We start from the raw sequence: 16282 nt of genomic DNA, 5'->3' as shown, positions 1-16282 counted from the left end.
GATCTGCGCAGCGCTACGGATCTTGCTCTACGCGCCACCAAGACCGCTGCTGAAGCCATCGGCAGATCCATGGCCGCGCTCACCGTCATCGACAGACACCTCTGGCTGACTCTCGCTGACATGAGTGACTCAGAGCGCACCGTTTTCCTGAACGCACCACTTTCGCCCACCGGCCTCTTTGGCCCTGCGGTCAGCGGAATCGTGGATCGGTTCTCCGAAGTTCAGAAGGCGTCACAGGCGATGAACCTTTTCCTGCCCCGCCGTTCGAGCCCAGCCACAGGCCGCCCTCAAACTCAGCCTCCTGTGCGCAGCTCTAACCAGCGCTCTTCCAGGCCTCCCAGCGCTTCGCAGCGACGCCAGGGCAGTCGCCCCAGGTCACGCTCGACCAGCCGTCACAGACCGCCGCCCCCACGGGGCCCGCGGCCCAAGATCGCTTTGAAGCCCGAGCCCGCGAAGTCCTCCTAGCATCCGCAAGGAGGAAAAGATGGTTGGGTCCCGCTACGGCCGGACCGCCATCGAAACGCACAGCTCTGTCAGTCCCCTATGTTCAGGCTACTGCAGCAGCACACACCGCAGCCAACGAGCCAGTAATGACACTCGCTCGCCTGCACACAAACGCCGTTTTCACGGCGACTCAGATAAATCTCAAAAAGAGTATAAGTGCTTTAAGTGTAGAAAATGTGCCCACACCCACGTGTTCACTGCTTCACACATGTACAATCCCCATGGTAACGCGCCCAGAGCGATCTCTCATAAAGCGGCCTCACACCGCTCGAGTACTAAATGTAGGAAATGTGCCCACACTTCCGTGCCCACACCTACTCGCTGCTCGCTCTGTCACTCAGTTACCTCAAGTTGCTACGGCCCAAGCCGCAGGGTTATTAAGTGTAGGAAAAGTGCCCACTCCCGTGTATTCACTGCCTCACACAGACCAGGTTCCCATGGCAACGCGTCCAGAACGCTATCTCTTAAAGCGGAAACTTTCCGCTCGAGCATTGTGCTCACACCTGCCCACTACCAGCTCTGCCAGACAGGTTGCAAACCTCATAAAGCTTCCAAACACTGGCCGTGTCATAAGTGCAAATCCCGCGCCAGCTCACGAGCACGCGCACCCACTTTCAGACACCATTATCCCCACGCCGCTCTCGCGCCTGGGTTATTTGACAGCAGCTCACGCTCCATCGTCCGAAATCGAGCTTCTAAAATCTGCACAGTCGGCCAGCCCTGTTCTTCTGCCCTCGTGTCCGAGCATCGGCGGCGCGCGCGCCGCCCCACCCTCTCTGATACAGGTTCCCCATCCCGCGCAACGCGGCGATCTGAACCCAGAGACCATTCGACCCCTAGCTATGCATGCAAAAGCATGGGAAGCTATTCAGGGCGCGTCAGAATGGGTGCTCAACACCATAAGACACGGCTATTCGCTCCAATTTGCTCGTCGCCCTCCGCGCTTTCTAGCGCAGACGGAAACGAAAGTGAGTTTGGAAACAGCGCACCTGCTTCAAGCAGAAATAGCAAAGCTGCTGCGAAAAGGGGCCATAGAACAAGTTCATCCTTCCTCGAGCGAGTCAGGCTTTTACAGCCGTTACTTCCTCGTTCCCAAGAAGGACGGAGCATTAAGACCTATTTTAGATCTGAGACATCTGAACAAGGCTCTCATGAGACGGCCGTTCAGGATGATTACAACCAGACAGATCCTTGCGCAAGTTCGCCCAGGAGACTGGTTTATCTCTCTCGATCTGAAAGACGCGTATTTCCAGATCCAAATAACTCCCCGTCACAGGCCATTCTTGAGATTCGCCTTCGACGGTCGAGCTTATCAATACACAGTCCTGCCGTTCGGCCTGTCTTTAGCACCCCGTACATTTACGAAATGCATGGACACGGCTCTCGCTCCCCTGAGGAGTCAGGGAATGCGAATTCTGAACTATCTGGACGATTGGCTCGTTCTAGCGCAGTCAGAGACAGAACTTGTGTCTCACAGAACAGCGCTACTCGACCACTTGGAGGGTCTGGGTCTAGCGGTCAACTGGACCAAGAGCTCGCTCTCGCCCCGGCAGTCAATTTCCTTTCTCGGAATAGAACTGGACTCGGTGGCAATGACGGCCAGATTGTCGGAGCAGCGCGCGCGCCGCATTCAGCGCCTCGCTGCATCCTTCAAAGAAGGCACACAGGTTCCCCTGAAAGCATTTCAGCGCATTCTGGGGCATATGGCCTCAGCTGCAGCAGTGCTTCAGCTGGGTTTACTGCGCATGCGCCCGCTTCAACAATGGCTGAAAGCGCGCGTTTCCCATCGAGCCTGGGCGACCGGCGGCTCGCTAATCAGAGTGACTCAGGTCTGTGTCTCAGCCCTGCAGCCCTGGCTAGCAGCCGAATGGTATCACACTGGAGTGACTATGGGAGTGGTTTCACACCGGAAAGTTGTCTCAACAGACGCGTCCAACCTAGGTTGGGGAGCGCTCTTCGAAGGCAGACCGGTCTATGGCCACTGGTCAGACCAGGAGAATCTCCTACACATAAACTGTCTAGAGATGCTCGCGGTCGAGAAAGCGCTCATGCACTTCCTCCCATTCCTCCATGGTCACCATGTTCTAGTCCGCACGGACAACACTTCAGTAGTGGCCTATGTGAACCGCCAGGGCGGTGTCAGATCAAAGCAACTCTGCGCCCTGACGGAACGCCTCCTCGTATGGGCTCAGCACTCTCTGCGCTCTCTGAGAGCATCGCATGTGCCTGGCCATCTGAACGAGGGCCCCGACAGACTGTCCAGGGACAACGTTCCCCCTGGGGAGTGGTCTCTACACCCCCAAACAGTCCAGTCGCTGTGGCGCCGCTTTGGCAGAGCGAAAGTCGACCTCTTTGCGTCAAAAGACAACGCCCACTGCCCAGTGTTCTTTTCAAAGAGCAAGGACGCGCTGGCCCAGACATGGCCCAGCGGCCCGCTATATGCGTTTCCACCAGTCTCTCTGCTGCCTCAGGTCATCGAGAGAGTCAGGAAAGCGCGCCACACAGTGCTCCTCATAGCCCCGTTCTGGGAGAACCAAGCTTGGTTCCCGGAACTCATACAATTGGCAGACTCAGCCCCCTGGCCGATTCCGGTGCGGAGAGACCTTCTCTCCCAAGCCCACGGCTCGATTTGGCATCCCCACCCAGAGCACTGGTCTCTGCATGCGTGGAGCCTCAACAATTACACGCTGATCTACCAGAAGGGGTGATGAACACGATCATACAAGCTAGAGCCCCCTCCACGAGGCGGCTCTACACGTCTAAATGGTCGGTGTTTAACAAATGGTGCACTGCCAAAGGGCTTAATCCACAGACATGTGGGGTCTCGCACGTTTTGTGCTTCCTTCAAGAGCTACTGGACGCGGGCAGGTCCCCCTCCACGCTCAAAGTCTATGTCGCGGCTATTTCAGCGCTCTCTGTCTCAGAGCCGGGCCGCGCATTAGGAAGGAACGAGTTTGTCATCCGCTTCCTTAGAGGAGCGAGGAGGATGAACCCCCCGCGACCCCCGTCGGTTCCTATGTGGGATCTTTCACTGGTCTTAGACGCACTGAAAGCACATCCCTTTGAACCCTTAGAGACTGTGGATATGAAATACCTCACGCTCAAAACCGTTTTTCTGATAGCTCTGTCTTCAGTAAAACGTGTGGGAGACCTTCACGCGTTATCCACTAACGCTGCGTGCCTCGAGTTCGGACCCAATAACTCTAAAGTTATTCTCAGACCGAGGCATGGGTACGTCCCCAAAATTCTGGGCACTCCCTTCAGAGCGCAGGTCATTTCCCTGTCAGCCCTGCCAAATGATGGCTGCGAGGCAGATAGTAATCTCCTCTGCCCAGTTAGAGCGCTAAAAAGCTATATTTCACGCTCCGCCGCCTTTAGGCGTTCAGAGCAGCTCTTTGTTTCGTTTGGTGGGCGCACCAAGGGTCTCGCCGCCTCGAAACACACCCTGTCCAGATGGATAGTTGACGCTATCGCAGCTGCTTACGCATCTAAAAACCTGCAGTGCCCTTTGGGCATTCGGGCACACTCCACCAGAGGCATGGCCTCATCGTGGGCGTGGTCCAGTGGGATTCCCATTCATGACATTTGTGCGGCGGCAGGCTGGGCCTCCCCCTCCACATTTGTTAGGTTTTACAACCTGGAAGTCCCCGCTTTGCAGGCCAAAGTGCTATCAGTCTAGGTCTCGCGTAAGCCAGCCCACTGTCTGTGCGCGGGCTATGTTGTGGATTTAGCTCTACTGGTTGAGCTACACTATGTGGGAAGTGTTAGTTGGACCGGCTGTGCCGCTCCCTGCCCCATATTATGTGCTTGTGTACTGTGGTATCTTGGCCGCCCAGCTCCGCTTCGCGTTCCCTGGGCAGGATGCTGGGCGCGCGCACGGCGTTGACAAGGGTGTTCCCGCAGCGTAAGCTAGCTTACGCAATACGAGAGAACCTCTCGTAAGAGAACGTACTCGGTTACTAACGTAACCTCTGTTCTCTCTAGAGAGGGAACGAGTATTGCGTAACCCGCCGTGCTCTCGCCACGAGCTCATTTCGCTTCATGCGACAGAAACCAGTGAAGCAGCCTCTGTTCCTTGCTTATATACGCTAAGCCACACCCCTAATGACGGGCTGTGACGCATTAAGCGCGCCAAGCGCGCTCATTGGACGTGACGTCACGCGCAAGGCTCAGCCATAGGCTGCTGCAGTTGCCGCAGGGCAGCCAATGGGCACGCGATTCGCTTGCCCTAGGTCTGCAGGCTGCCGCACTGCGTTGACAAAGTTTAAAAAATTAAGGATAATTTTTGGCTTCAGTATCTCGAGAAAGGAGACTTTTCCGCAGCGTAAGCTAGCTTACGCAATACTCGTTCCCTCTCTAGAGAGAACAGAGGTTACGTTAGTAACCGAGTACGTTTAACGCCACATTTGTGGGATGATGGTAGATTACTAAGTATTTGAATCATGAATCGGACCAACTAAAACTGTTAAAAAGTTTGTAAAGTAAATATTTCATATAGAAGCCAAGACAACATTTCAAGGTTTAAGCACTAAAATGTATCATTTATATATAATTTATAAATAAATGTATACTATTTAAAGCATCTAAACTGAAACTGAATTTCTGATAAAACAGAAACTGAAAAAAAAATACAACAAAAATGAATAACACAAACTAAAATTAAAACGGAGGAAAAATATATAAAAAATATTAATAAATACTATATGTATAGTGGGGAGAACAAGTATTTGATACACTGCCGATTTTGCAGGTTTTCCCACTTACAAAGCATGTAGAAGTCTGTAATTTTTATCATAGGTACACTTCAACTGTGAGAGAAGGAATCTAAAACAAAATTCCAGAAAATCACATTGTATGATTTTTAAATAATTAATTTGCATTTTATTGCATGACATAAGTATTTGATCATCTACCAACCAGTAAGAATTCCGGCTCTCACAGACCAGTTAGTTTTTCTTTAAGAAGCCCTCCTGTTCTCCACTCATTACCTGTATTAACTGTAGGGTTGGGTATTGGTTGGGTTTTATCCGATACTAGTACCTACTCAGTATTTTTCAAACGGTTCCGGTGCTTAAACGGTTCTTAAACCGGTACTTAAGAAAATGAAACCGCACACACTTTATAAAAAAAATAATACCTGTGTGTGTTTTCTGAAAAAGATTTTCTGATTTCTGATTAAATAAAAAATCGTGCCGTTTAAAAGGCTACTGATGTAGCCGAAAACACTTAAGTTAAGATCAAAATTTTGTCTTCTCATATTATTTATATATATTATATTATATATATATATATTATATTACGTATTATATATTATAGACTTTTACAAAACAGAGAAATATCTGACACTGAGCAGAAATATTTAACACACATAGTATAGCCTCATATAAATATACTTGATATACTTCATACTTGATATGCAAGATTTGCAGTTGGCATTAAAATACTAGACTTACCCGAAGAGGAACACTGCAGCTGAACTTGAACTTTAGTCAAGAGTGTCAGAGGTTTTGGGTTCTAATCCGCATTCGTAGTTTTTTGTTTGTTTGTTTGTTTGTTGTTGTTTTTTTAAACCGATTATGCTCATCAGTGGTTGTATATCAAGCAGGGACACTTTGTGTGCATTAGGCTATATTTTGTGATTTCACCAGAACGAATAGATATGAGGCGCCGTCTAGGGCTTAAATCGAACTTCATTCACGCACACATAAAACGCTTGCATACACATATACTAAGTAGTCACACATACATGTATACTGCTGAATGCTCCAACTATATGAAATGCACAACGTCACATCTAAAGTCGCTCACGCACACACACATAAACTCTACACACACAAGACGCGCGGAACTCTCCATGCACATACTCATCTGAGTCGCGAGCACACACACACACACACACACACACACACACACACACACACACACACACACACACACACACACACACACACACACACACACACACACACACACACACACACACACACACACACACACACACTCACACTCATCTGAGACGCGAGCACACACACACACACACACACACAAACTCGCGCACATACTCATCTGAGACGCGAGCACACACACACACACGCGCACATACTCATCTGAGACGCGGGCACGCACACACAAACTCTCCGCTCACATACTCATATAGACAACGCCTCATAAATAGATCGAACTCTGCAACGTATTGAAGCGCGCGTCCGAGTGAAGAAAGTGCGGTGTGCGCGAGCCACAAGAGAAAACACAATACTTGCAATAATTACTGATGCAATAAAATGCAAATTAATTACTTAAAAATCATACAATGTGATTTTCTGGATTTTTGTTTTAGATTCCGTCACACACAGTTGAAGAGTACCTATGATAAAAATTACAGACTTCTACATGCTTTGTAAGTGGGAAAACCTGCAAAATCGGCAGTGTATCAAATACTTGTTCTCCCCACTGTATATAGTAATGATATAAAACTCTTTCCCACTAAGAATTGATCAGAAACTGGTGGCATTAATGTCCGTAAATAGTCATTTTGATGGCACCTGTTGTAGGGCCCTATGATTTCCACAATGCGGAAAATGCTGACGTAATCGTGGAACCCAGACATAAAAACATAATTTACTGTATAATGCTGTATTTCATGGAATTCGTCGTGATTCTCGCGGTGTTTTCACCCTCTGCCGTCTCATATGAGGACATGAGTGCATGAACTTCAGCTCCAGAGCCACTCTGAGAGTCACTTCATCAGCATTTTACCACTTCATTTGAGAAAAACTATCGTCATATCATAAACACACAGAAACTCCAAAATCTTCAAAGCAACCTGTCCAACAGTACAGTAGAATTTAGCTACGTCTCAATGTATTAATAATACTAACACTAAAAATAATAATTAATTATTATAAAAAATGTTTTAAGGAATAATCATTCATTTCTCTTCCATGTTGTGCATCACTTTGTTTGACAATTTTTATTTTATTTCATATGATTAATAGATATTCACTTAACCCTCTGGGGTCTAAGGTGTTTTTGGGGTCCTTGAGATGTTCTGACATACATTTGTGCTTTTTTCAGTTGCTTATAAACGTATTAATGGCAAAGGTATAATTACACTCTATTTAGCACAAACAGGGCTACCATAATATGTGAGCAACATGTATGTACATGTTTGTATTTTTGAGAGAATAATGTTTATGCATGGTTATTGAAAAAACTAAAAATGAAAATTTCTGAAATAAGGCCACAAAACACATACTAAATATGTGTCAATAAGACTTCTGAATAATGCATTTTGTCGCCTAGAGTTTTTTCTTCAAAATGATGTGAAAATCATCCTGCCCTTATCATTCACATAAAACAATACATTGATTTAAATTTTGTAAGACACTTTGTGTTTGGAAAGGCAATATGCGGGTGGGCGTGGTTCACACCTGAGGAGACAATGGGGCCCGCATAATCAGGCTGCATACTTAATTAGCCTTTCATTCAGGTGTGTGACTGAGCCACGAGAAAGAATGCAAGGACAATATATATATATATATATATATACTGTGTATATATATTAATTTTTTATTTTTTTATTAAAAAGGTTATACAATTACAACAACATTTAAAATTGTAACAATATTTCCAGTGTAATCTTTCTTTGTAAAAACTAAAGTATACATTTTATCATACGTAATTCAGTTCATATGAGCAGAAATTGGCAACATTATAAGCTTATTTGATGTGGCAATATTTTACAGTAAAAACTTTATAATCAATCCGATTTTGTAGTCGATTTTTACTCATCTCATTATAGCAATAGAGTAAAAGCATGTAAAAGCTGTTCATTCATTCACACACAAAAACGCGATTCATTTTTAAACAGTATTTTTGCGAGCTGTAGTAGCTACACAACAGCACGCATCTGTGCGTTCATTCATTCACACACAGAAACGCGATTCATATTGTGTACAGACACTTGTGATAAGAACAAAGCAAATAGAACTGACCTATTCCTCAGCCGGATCCGTTTGCTCCTCGAAATGAAACTTCCAGAACTTCTGAGGTAAATTTTCCAGGATTATTATCAAGATAGATAGTATTATTCCTCACAGCGTCGTAAAGTACAGTCTGAAAGTGATCTCGTGGTGTGTGTTATCCAGCTGATGTGGGCGTGCCGCGTTTCACAGGTCTGTATGGGATCGCCTCACATTTGCGTTTGAATAGTGCGCGCTCTCCGTGGGCGGAGCCACATTAAATTTAATGAGCTGAGATGAGAACGACTGACATCTCTCTCTTTTCATACATATTACATAAACTGTGAATATTTGTTTTTTATAAAAATTACTTCGTTTAAAAGAAGAGAATTCAAGCTTCATGCCTGTGTGTCTGTATGCCTGTTTGACTGAGTATTCGCTGAGTTACAGTTCATTTTCGGACGCGTTTCAGAATTGACTACACTGACAGAGAGAATGCAGAACTCGCATCATGTTTATTTTTCTTTATTTGGCAAAAAGCACAACACTTTGTTTTTATTGTTAGTATGCACAAAAAGAATACACACTTAACAGGATCGATTGATGTATGAATCGTGTAGGAAGATAAAAGTCAACATAGTATTTAGACTTTCTATTGCACTGATAAGGAAAAACGCGAGCTGGTATCGCCGGCGATACCGCCGACCCCAGGGGGTTAATGTTTTATGCCTTATTTTTATTGGCAGAAAATTTCTGAAAAGAATCATAGAAATTATTCGTTTTTTAATGAATAAATTGTTTTTATGAATTAAACAGATATACTTTTTGATTATTAAAATTGAATTAAACCATTCAAATGGAATACAAAAATCTTAAAACAGAAAACACAGAATGTGGTAAAAAATAAAAAACGTATTTCATAGGGCCCTAAACATGTAATTTTTTGTAAAACTTTTAATAAATTGTTGTTAAATTATTTTAATTAATTAGACATGCCTTTTGATTACTAAAAATTTAACTTACCATTAAAATGAAATCCAGAAATATTTTACCAGGTAAAAAATGGAATCCAGAAAAAATCAAACGGAACAAACAGAATTAGATGAAAAAATGCCATCGGACACTACACCACAGCTCTTCTCAGATTCAGAATTACACTCTGCAAATGAATCTCATTTTTCTGGAGCAGTGGTTGTCATTCAGTTTCCCAGTAAACGTAAACTGCCCACAATCCTCTCCTTCATCTCCTTCCTCTCCCAGACCGTGTGCTTTCCAGTCATCCGGCTGCCCGGGATTCCAGCGTCTGTGAATAATGACAACCAACAAATGTCACACCATTGCATCTGCATATATAATAACTTTCTGGCATCCCATCCGATCTAAAGTTAATTTTTTATATGCATTTAATCCCAACACCACTACCAACAACAAATATTTAAACGGGTGGAATTTTTGTTTAATGCGAGATGCATTTATTTGACCAGCAAAAGCTTGAAGTACATTATCTTGAAGTATAGCTGCTTCCTTTCATACTCATGATTATAATTAGCAATAATTGGAAAACATAAGAGTAGCGTGGCCATTTCTGACTTGAATTTGTGAGGCTTCCGGTGTTTGGTTTTACCTTTACAAACACAGTCTGTTATGCTGCTTGATATTGCAAACTGGTATTTGTTATCACATTATTTTAATTATCATAATCATAAACACATTGGTTTCTAGTTCAAATAGTTGTACCATGTATTGCACTTTGTCATTCTTTTTTTCTAGAACATATAACCAAACATGTCAGGGGTATAGAAAAAGAAATATAATACAGAAAAACATGGTATAAGTTCTTATTTATAGATATTGTTTCCAAATACATTTTAAATTGTTAAATATACGTATATGCATTTCTTTCAAACCACTTGACTTTATGAATAAAATGAGCAAATATAATAATTAAATAAATATATATATTTTTGTTTTTATCACCATCCAATTAGAATCACCAGAACATCACATCAGCATCTACCATATTAAAGGGGCTATATGTAAGAATTTCATGTATTTTTTTTGCAATTTTTGATGCAAACATCTTTACATCGCTATGATCAGATCCTTTCTGAACTGCTTTTTTCTCATTTCTGTTGTGTGTTTACAGCACAAATTCACATATTCATCTAAACGTGGACGGCATCGGGATGTTCCTTAAAGGGGTGGTTCGGGATTTTTGACATCGGACCTCATTTTTAAGTCAGCCTGGTTGTTATTCATCAGTGGAGAAATTTTTTTTTCACAATTATCCAGTCCTTATATTTGGATAGTTAGCCGATGCTAGGCTAGCGCGAGTCAATGGTATATGTGTTAGCCAGCCATTAAAAACCGTTTTACCCACTCCACAGTGCACCAAATGCAAATCAATTATAACACTAGACTATCGATGCAAATGTCCGTTGAGAGAATAATGTTAGAAATCAAACTAACCTTTCATCTCAATGATCCCAAAGGAACTAGTTTCTCAGCAGCTGCGGAATTTTACTTTGCTCCGGTTAGTAATGCGGCAAAAAGTAAACACAGAACAGAAGCGCACTACAGTCGTTACATCCAGCTAACGTTAGCTAGCATTCCTCAGCGATATCAAAGTCGCGGCAGGTAAATACACTTGCGTCATGTGTGTACCGGCTCACTCGGTTGCCTAGGTAATCAATATCACTCCGCTGCTGCTGTAGACAAGGCTTATGATTACAGGGAACAAATTATAACTAATGCAATGTGATGAAAAGGTAAGTTTGATTTCGAACATTATTCTCTCAACGGACATATACATTGATAGTCTAGTGTTATAATTGATTTGCGTTTGGTGCACTGTGGAGTGGGTAAAACGGTTTTTAATGGCTGGCCTAGCATCGGCTAACTATCCAAATATAAGGACTGGATAATAAAAAAAAAAAAAAATGTCTCCACTGATGAATAACAACCAGGCTGACTTAAAAATGAGGTCCGATGTCAAAAATCCCGAACCACCCCTTTAACAGTAAATCACTGCAAAGGTATTTCCACATTTTTACTTCACTTACACTTTTGAGCAAAAAATTTCAAAGAACTTCGCTGTGAGAATATCGGGGTCTTGAATCACGTTCAGTCTCTTGTGCGTTATGTGAGTTTTAATTTTCTCAATTAAAAGAGTAAGAGTAAATAATGTTCAGTTTCTTGCACAAACTGATCATTTCGCTTCATAAGACCTCAATGAATCGTCAGGAGCCACAGATATTATTATTATTATTATAATTTTTTTTTACTCTTAAAGTGATGGAAGCCATTGACTTGCATTGTATGAATCACCAAGGACCACAGTTTCAGCGAAAAAAAAAAAAATCTTCACAGAAAATCTCATATACGCCATGGAAAATAAAGTGGACATATTTAGGGATAAACATGTAAAAGTAAATGCCATCTTGAGGCCAAATTTGGTACTAAACCTCTAAAAGGTTATGTATATGATTCAAATGTAAATTTAAATGCATGCTATTTAAGTGCATGCTTGCTAAGAAATCAAAGTGAATAATGCCTGAATCAGCTCACTCTTTGTTCATAGTGTAAGGAGTGTCATCCGCCCATCTCCACTGGCCTGTGTTCTGATCCGTTAGACCGACCCAGTAGTGCTCGGGTATGGTATGTTTGTTTAGAAATGCCTAGGGGGAAGATAGAAACTAATAATAAAAAAAGTAAAATCAAAATGCTACGTTATGCGCATCCATGAACATTACACACCCACTCCTCCTCATCCTCTTCTATTTTGAGGAGTAACGCGCCCTGTGCTTTGCAGTAATCTCGTGCCTCAGTCCAGTTGAGTTTATTATTGGAGAACAAAAAACAGCTGCGTTTGTACAATATCCAGCCAGATTTACAGGTTACAGGGACGTCTGCGTGAGAGAGAGAGAAGAGATGCAAAATAAGAGCAGATTTAAAAAGTCAGTTCACACGGATATGAATGACGGTCATTAAAAACTCACACTCATGTAATTCCAAACGCTTAAGACTTCGTTCATCTTCAGAACACTAATGAAGATCTTTTGAATGAAATCTGAGAGGTTTCTTTCCCGCCATAACGGGATAACGACACAGTCCCGTTTAGCAGCTGTGCCAGGAGCAGCAGCTCATTTGCATTTAAAGGTACAGACACAAAAACTGCGTTTTTGCTCACCCTCAAAAAGTGACAACTTTAACATGCTATATAAAAATATCTGTGGGGTATTTTGAGCTAAAACTTCACATACACACTCTGAGGACATCAAAGACACATTTTACATCTTGTGAAAAGGGCATTATACCACCCCTTTAAGAGTGTGGATGCAGTACCTGCTGTTTTGTTTCCCATGTTAGATTTCAGCTCCTTCAGAGCATTCATGACTCTCTCCTCTAGAACAGAATAAAACACATCAGACCTTGTTAGACTTTCTGCAGTCAGTGTCCTGTGAATTTAATTTCAATCCAATTATTTCAAATGTAAAGAATAATGTCAGTATCAGCATGCAGGTCCTTGAAACCAACAATTATGATTATATTTCTGAAATCATGCTTGAATTAGATTCAATGGAGTACAATATGGGAATAACTCCATTATTGAGTATTGTGAATGTATAACTCACCAGAGATCTGTTGTTTAGAGGACAGAGATGCGACTGATGAAGTGAGATCTGACACTGAACTCTTCAGGACACTCAATGAGTTCGCCAGAGACTCTTTAACACGAGATGAAAGACATAAATATGATATATCAGCAAGATTACTATGTAGTTTCAGTAATGTTTGATGTTTGAGACTGGCTTGAATTATATTATGCAAGCCTATAACTTCATACAAACTTTTTTTTTTTTATGTTTCTGACTCACCGAAGTCACGTTGTTTGTTCTGTTGATCAGACTGTATGGATGACTTCAAACTGTCCAGCGATCGTTCTGTTCCAGTCTGTTTCTGGTCCTGCGTTTTAACTGGGAGAAAAAAGGGTTCCAGTTAATAGAATTCTCTTCCTCAATACACAGATAATAAGAAATATGAAAGATTATTAAATGATTTAAACACCTGCATCATTCAGTTTGGATGTCAACGTTGATACTGCAGAATTCAGACTGTCAGTCAGACTCTTCATATCCTGCTGCCGCACTGTGGAAAAGTAGATGTTGCATTTATATGTTGAATATAGTAGACTTACGTAATAGTAGCATGACCTGTTGACTTACTGCTAAATACTTTTGTTTTGGTGTCCTTTGGGGGTTTCAAACACCCCACTCCATAATTCACACCCTGTTTGTAGTGTAATGGAGGGCCGTATTGCACATGTAATGTAGTGTCTACTTACTGGTGTCTGATAGTTGAGATTGAGAAGAAAGCGATGTGACGGATGAAGTGAGATCTGACACTGAACTCTTCAGGACACTCAATGAACTCGACAGAGACTCTTAAACATGAGACAAAAGCCATAAATACAATATACTGGATCAGCAAGATCACTGTGTGGATAGAAATAATGGCTTTGTGAATGGGAAAATATAAAAATACATAATTAACATCTGCTCATATCAGATTTTTCTTAGACAAGAACTTAGCATACTATGGAAGTTTGTTTCCGCCACAGAATAAAACACTTTAAAAGATAATTTAATAATACCGTTTATTTATTTAATAATTGACTAATACATAAACCGTGATATTTTCTGAGACGTTATCATACTGTGAAAATCTCATATGGTTACAACCCTGCACATGAGAGTCCCCCACCCCACCCCCGCTGTTAAAAAACTAACTCAGTTACTTTTACTCGGAGTACATTTTAGATAAGCTACTTTTTACTTTTACTTGAGTAGATTTTTAGACCGTTAATTTTACTTGTACTTACTTGTACTGAATATATTCAGTGTTAATGTCTCCAGTAAGAAAACATGCTGAGATTTGAATGTGGCCCAAAGTATCATAACCAGATACAGTTAATGTTATAGGAGATATTTAGAGAGCATAACAAGATAATTACATGTTCACTATAAGGTCTTATTAATTCATGAAATAACTTTATTAAATTTAAAATGTATATGAATATTGCCTCTATCTTACCAAAGTCACGTTGCCTGTTTTGTAGATCAGACTGTAGAGAAGTAACAGCAGTTTTTAAATAGTCTAATAGTTTTTGTGTTTCAGTCTGTTTCTGCACTTGGTTGTCAACTGTGAAAGGAAAAATATTATATATATATGATTCATAAACAATCAAGAATATGAGAGTTTGCTCTTAAAAGTATTTCTTATGGTTGTCTCCTTTAAATGATCAGATTTGCAGACCTGAATCATTCAGTTTGGATGTCAGCGCTGACACAGCAAGACTCAAACTGTTCATCAAACTCTTCACTTCAGTGTGTGACAGACCTTGCTGGCGCTCTGTGAAAAAGAAGTAAAACAAGTCCTGCTATTACAGTCAGAAATACACAGTTGTGTCCTGGTAGAAAAAACAAATCGATATATTTAGATGAGCATATCCATGTTGTCAGCAACCGATGTTGTAGTTTACAGAATGAAGATGATCAAGATCAATGCTAACTTTCATTAATAAACATGATGATAATACAGGGTTGGCCATTTATATGGATACACCGTGGTGGCATGGGAGTGGTTGGTGATATTGAGGTCCTGTTTGTGGCACATTAGTATATGTCATGATCACCACCCATCTTGAGGAGTTTGCCCCCTCACATGTACTGGTGTGCCACAAACGGGACTTTGGTGTCACCAGCCATTCCCATGTTGTTGCGGTGTATCCATATAAATGGCCCACCCTGTACATCTGAAGGCACAGAGAATGATCACATAAACTACTCACACTACAGACGAGAACCGACAATGAACTGAATGAGACAGGGACTATAAACAGGGAAACTAAATGACAGACAGCTGAACATAATCAGTAACCAAGGAGACGAACTGGGAGGTAATTGAGGGGCTGTTTACACAACACCGTTTTCAACTAAAAAAGTTAAACTTTTTATGCATTTTGGCCGTTCGTTTACACGACAATGGTGTTTTGGTTCCCTAAAAACAAAAACTTTTGAAAATGGGTTTCAAAGTGGAAGTTTTTGAAAACGGTCTGTGTAAACAACAAAAACGTTAAACTGAAAATGATGACCATCTAATGGCCTGGCAGGAGAATAGAGAGTTTTTAGTCACTTTCACGGATCAGTGTGAATGGAGATCGTTTAGACAATGAAAACTCAGAAAACTCAAAGGACTTCTCTGTTTTAAGCATATCGTTGTTGTGTAAACGTAGGCCTACCCTAAATCTTCCGAAATTTTCATGCGTTTTTTTCGTATTTGTCATTCGGTGGCTCTGAATTGTCAAAAAACCTCTCAAAATGCTTGCTACGGATGCGAAAAAAGGCATAAAATCATACCTGATGTGATTTTTTTTTATGATGGACCTAAGTTAAGGACGAGCATTTTGAAATCTGTGTGCAAGGACCTTAAGACTAAACTGAACTGAATCACATGAAACAAACACAGGAATGAAACTAACACAAAACCCAACATTATCCTGACACACGTGTTGGTTTAGGAGGATTTAAATGTACTAATACAATTTTTAAATCTCACCCAGCTTTTGTTGGTTTTCCTCTTGTTTGTATGTGATTGAACTCAATGAAGAGGCAAGATTGGTCATCAAGGTCTCAATATTCTTTCCTTGAGATTTGACTGAAGTTTGATTGAAACTATGAATGTTCATCCAACTCTCCAGCACTGAGAATGTTCTTTGTTGATGAACAACTGGGAACAAAAACATTTTTTTTTTTTTT

The 16282-nt window shown here is 41.8% G+C and overlaps 1 protein-coding gene across 4 annotated transcripts in view; it reads right to left on the bottom strand.

Moving 5' to 3' along the window:
* asgr1c.1 (asialoglycoprotein receptor 1c, tandem duplicate 1) overlaps positions 1–16282 on the bottom strand; it is a 95366-nt gene that overhangs the window by 27434 nt on the left and 51650 nt on the right. Inside the window, exons 3-12 of one of the 4 annotated variants that reach the window (XM_082171271.1) lie at positions 16083–16253; positions 14781–14876; positions 14559–14666; positions 13810–13908; positions 13533–13613; positions 13100–13192; positions 12810–12869; positions 12222–12373; positions 12033–12142; positions 8062–9768 (exon numbers count right to left, since the gene is read on the bottom strand). In XM_082171271.1, the coding sequence (XP_082027397.1) occupies positions 9618–9768; positions 12033–12142; positions 12222–12373; positions 12810–12869; positions 13100–13192; positions 13533–13613; positions 13810–13908; positions 14559–14666; positions 14781–14876; positions 16083–16253 (1121 nt within the window). In that variant the 3' untranslated portion in view covers positions 8062–9617. Of the gene's footprint in view, positions 1–8061; positions 9769–12032; positions 12143–12221; positions 12374–12809; positions 12870–13099; positions 13193–13342; positions 13442–13532; positions 13614–13809; positions 13909–14558; positions 14667–14780; positions 14877–16082; positions 16254–16282 lie in introns of those variants that run through there. The other 3 variants (XM_082171270.1, XM_082171273.1, XM_082171269.1) reach the window with 3 other exon arrangements.

The sequence above is a fragment of the Leuciscus leuciscus genome (genome assembly GCF_965113295.1).
Source record: "Leuciscus leuciscus genome assembly, chromosome: 5".
Taxonomy (NCBI): Eukaryota; Metazoa; Chordata; class Actinopteri; order Cypriniformes; family Leuciscidae; genus Leuciscus; species Leuciscus leuciscus.
The sequence above is the reverse complement of the archived record's forward strand: the minus strand, read 5'-3'. Positions and strand labels throughout refer to the sequence as shown.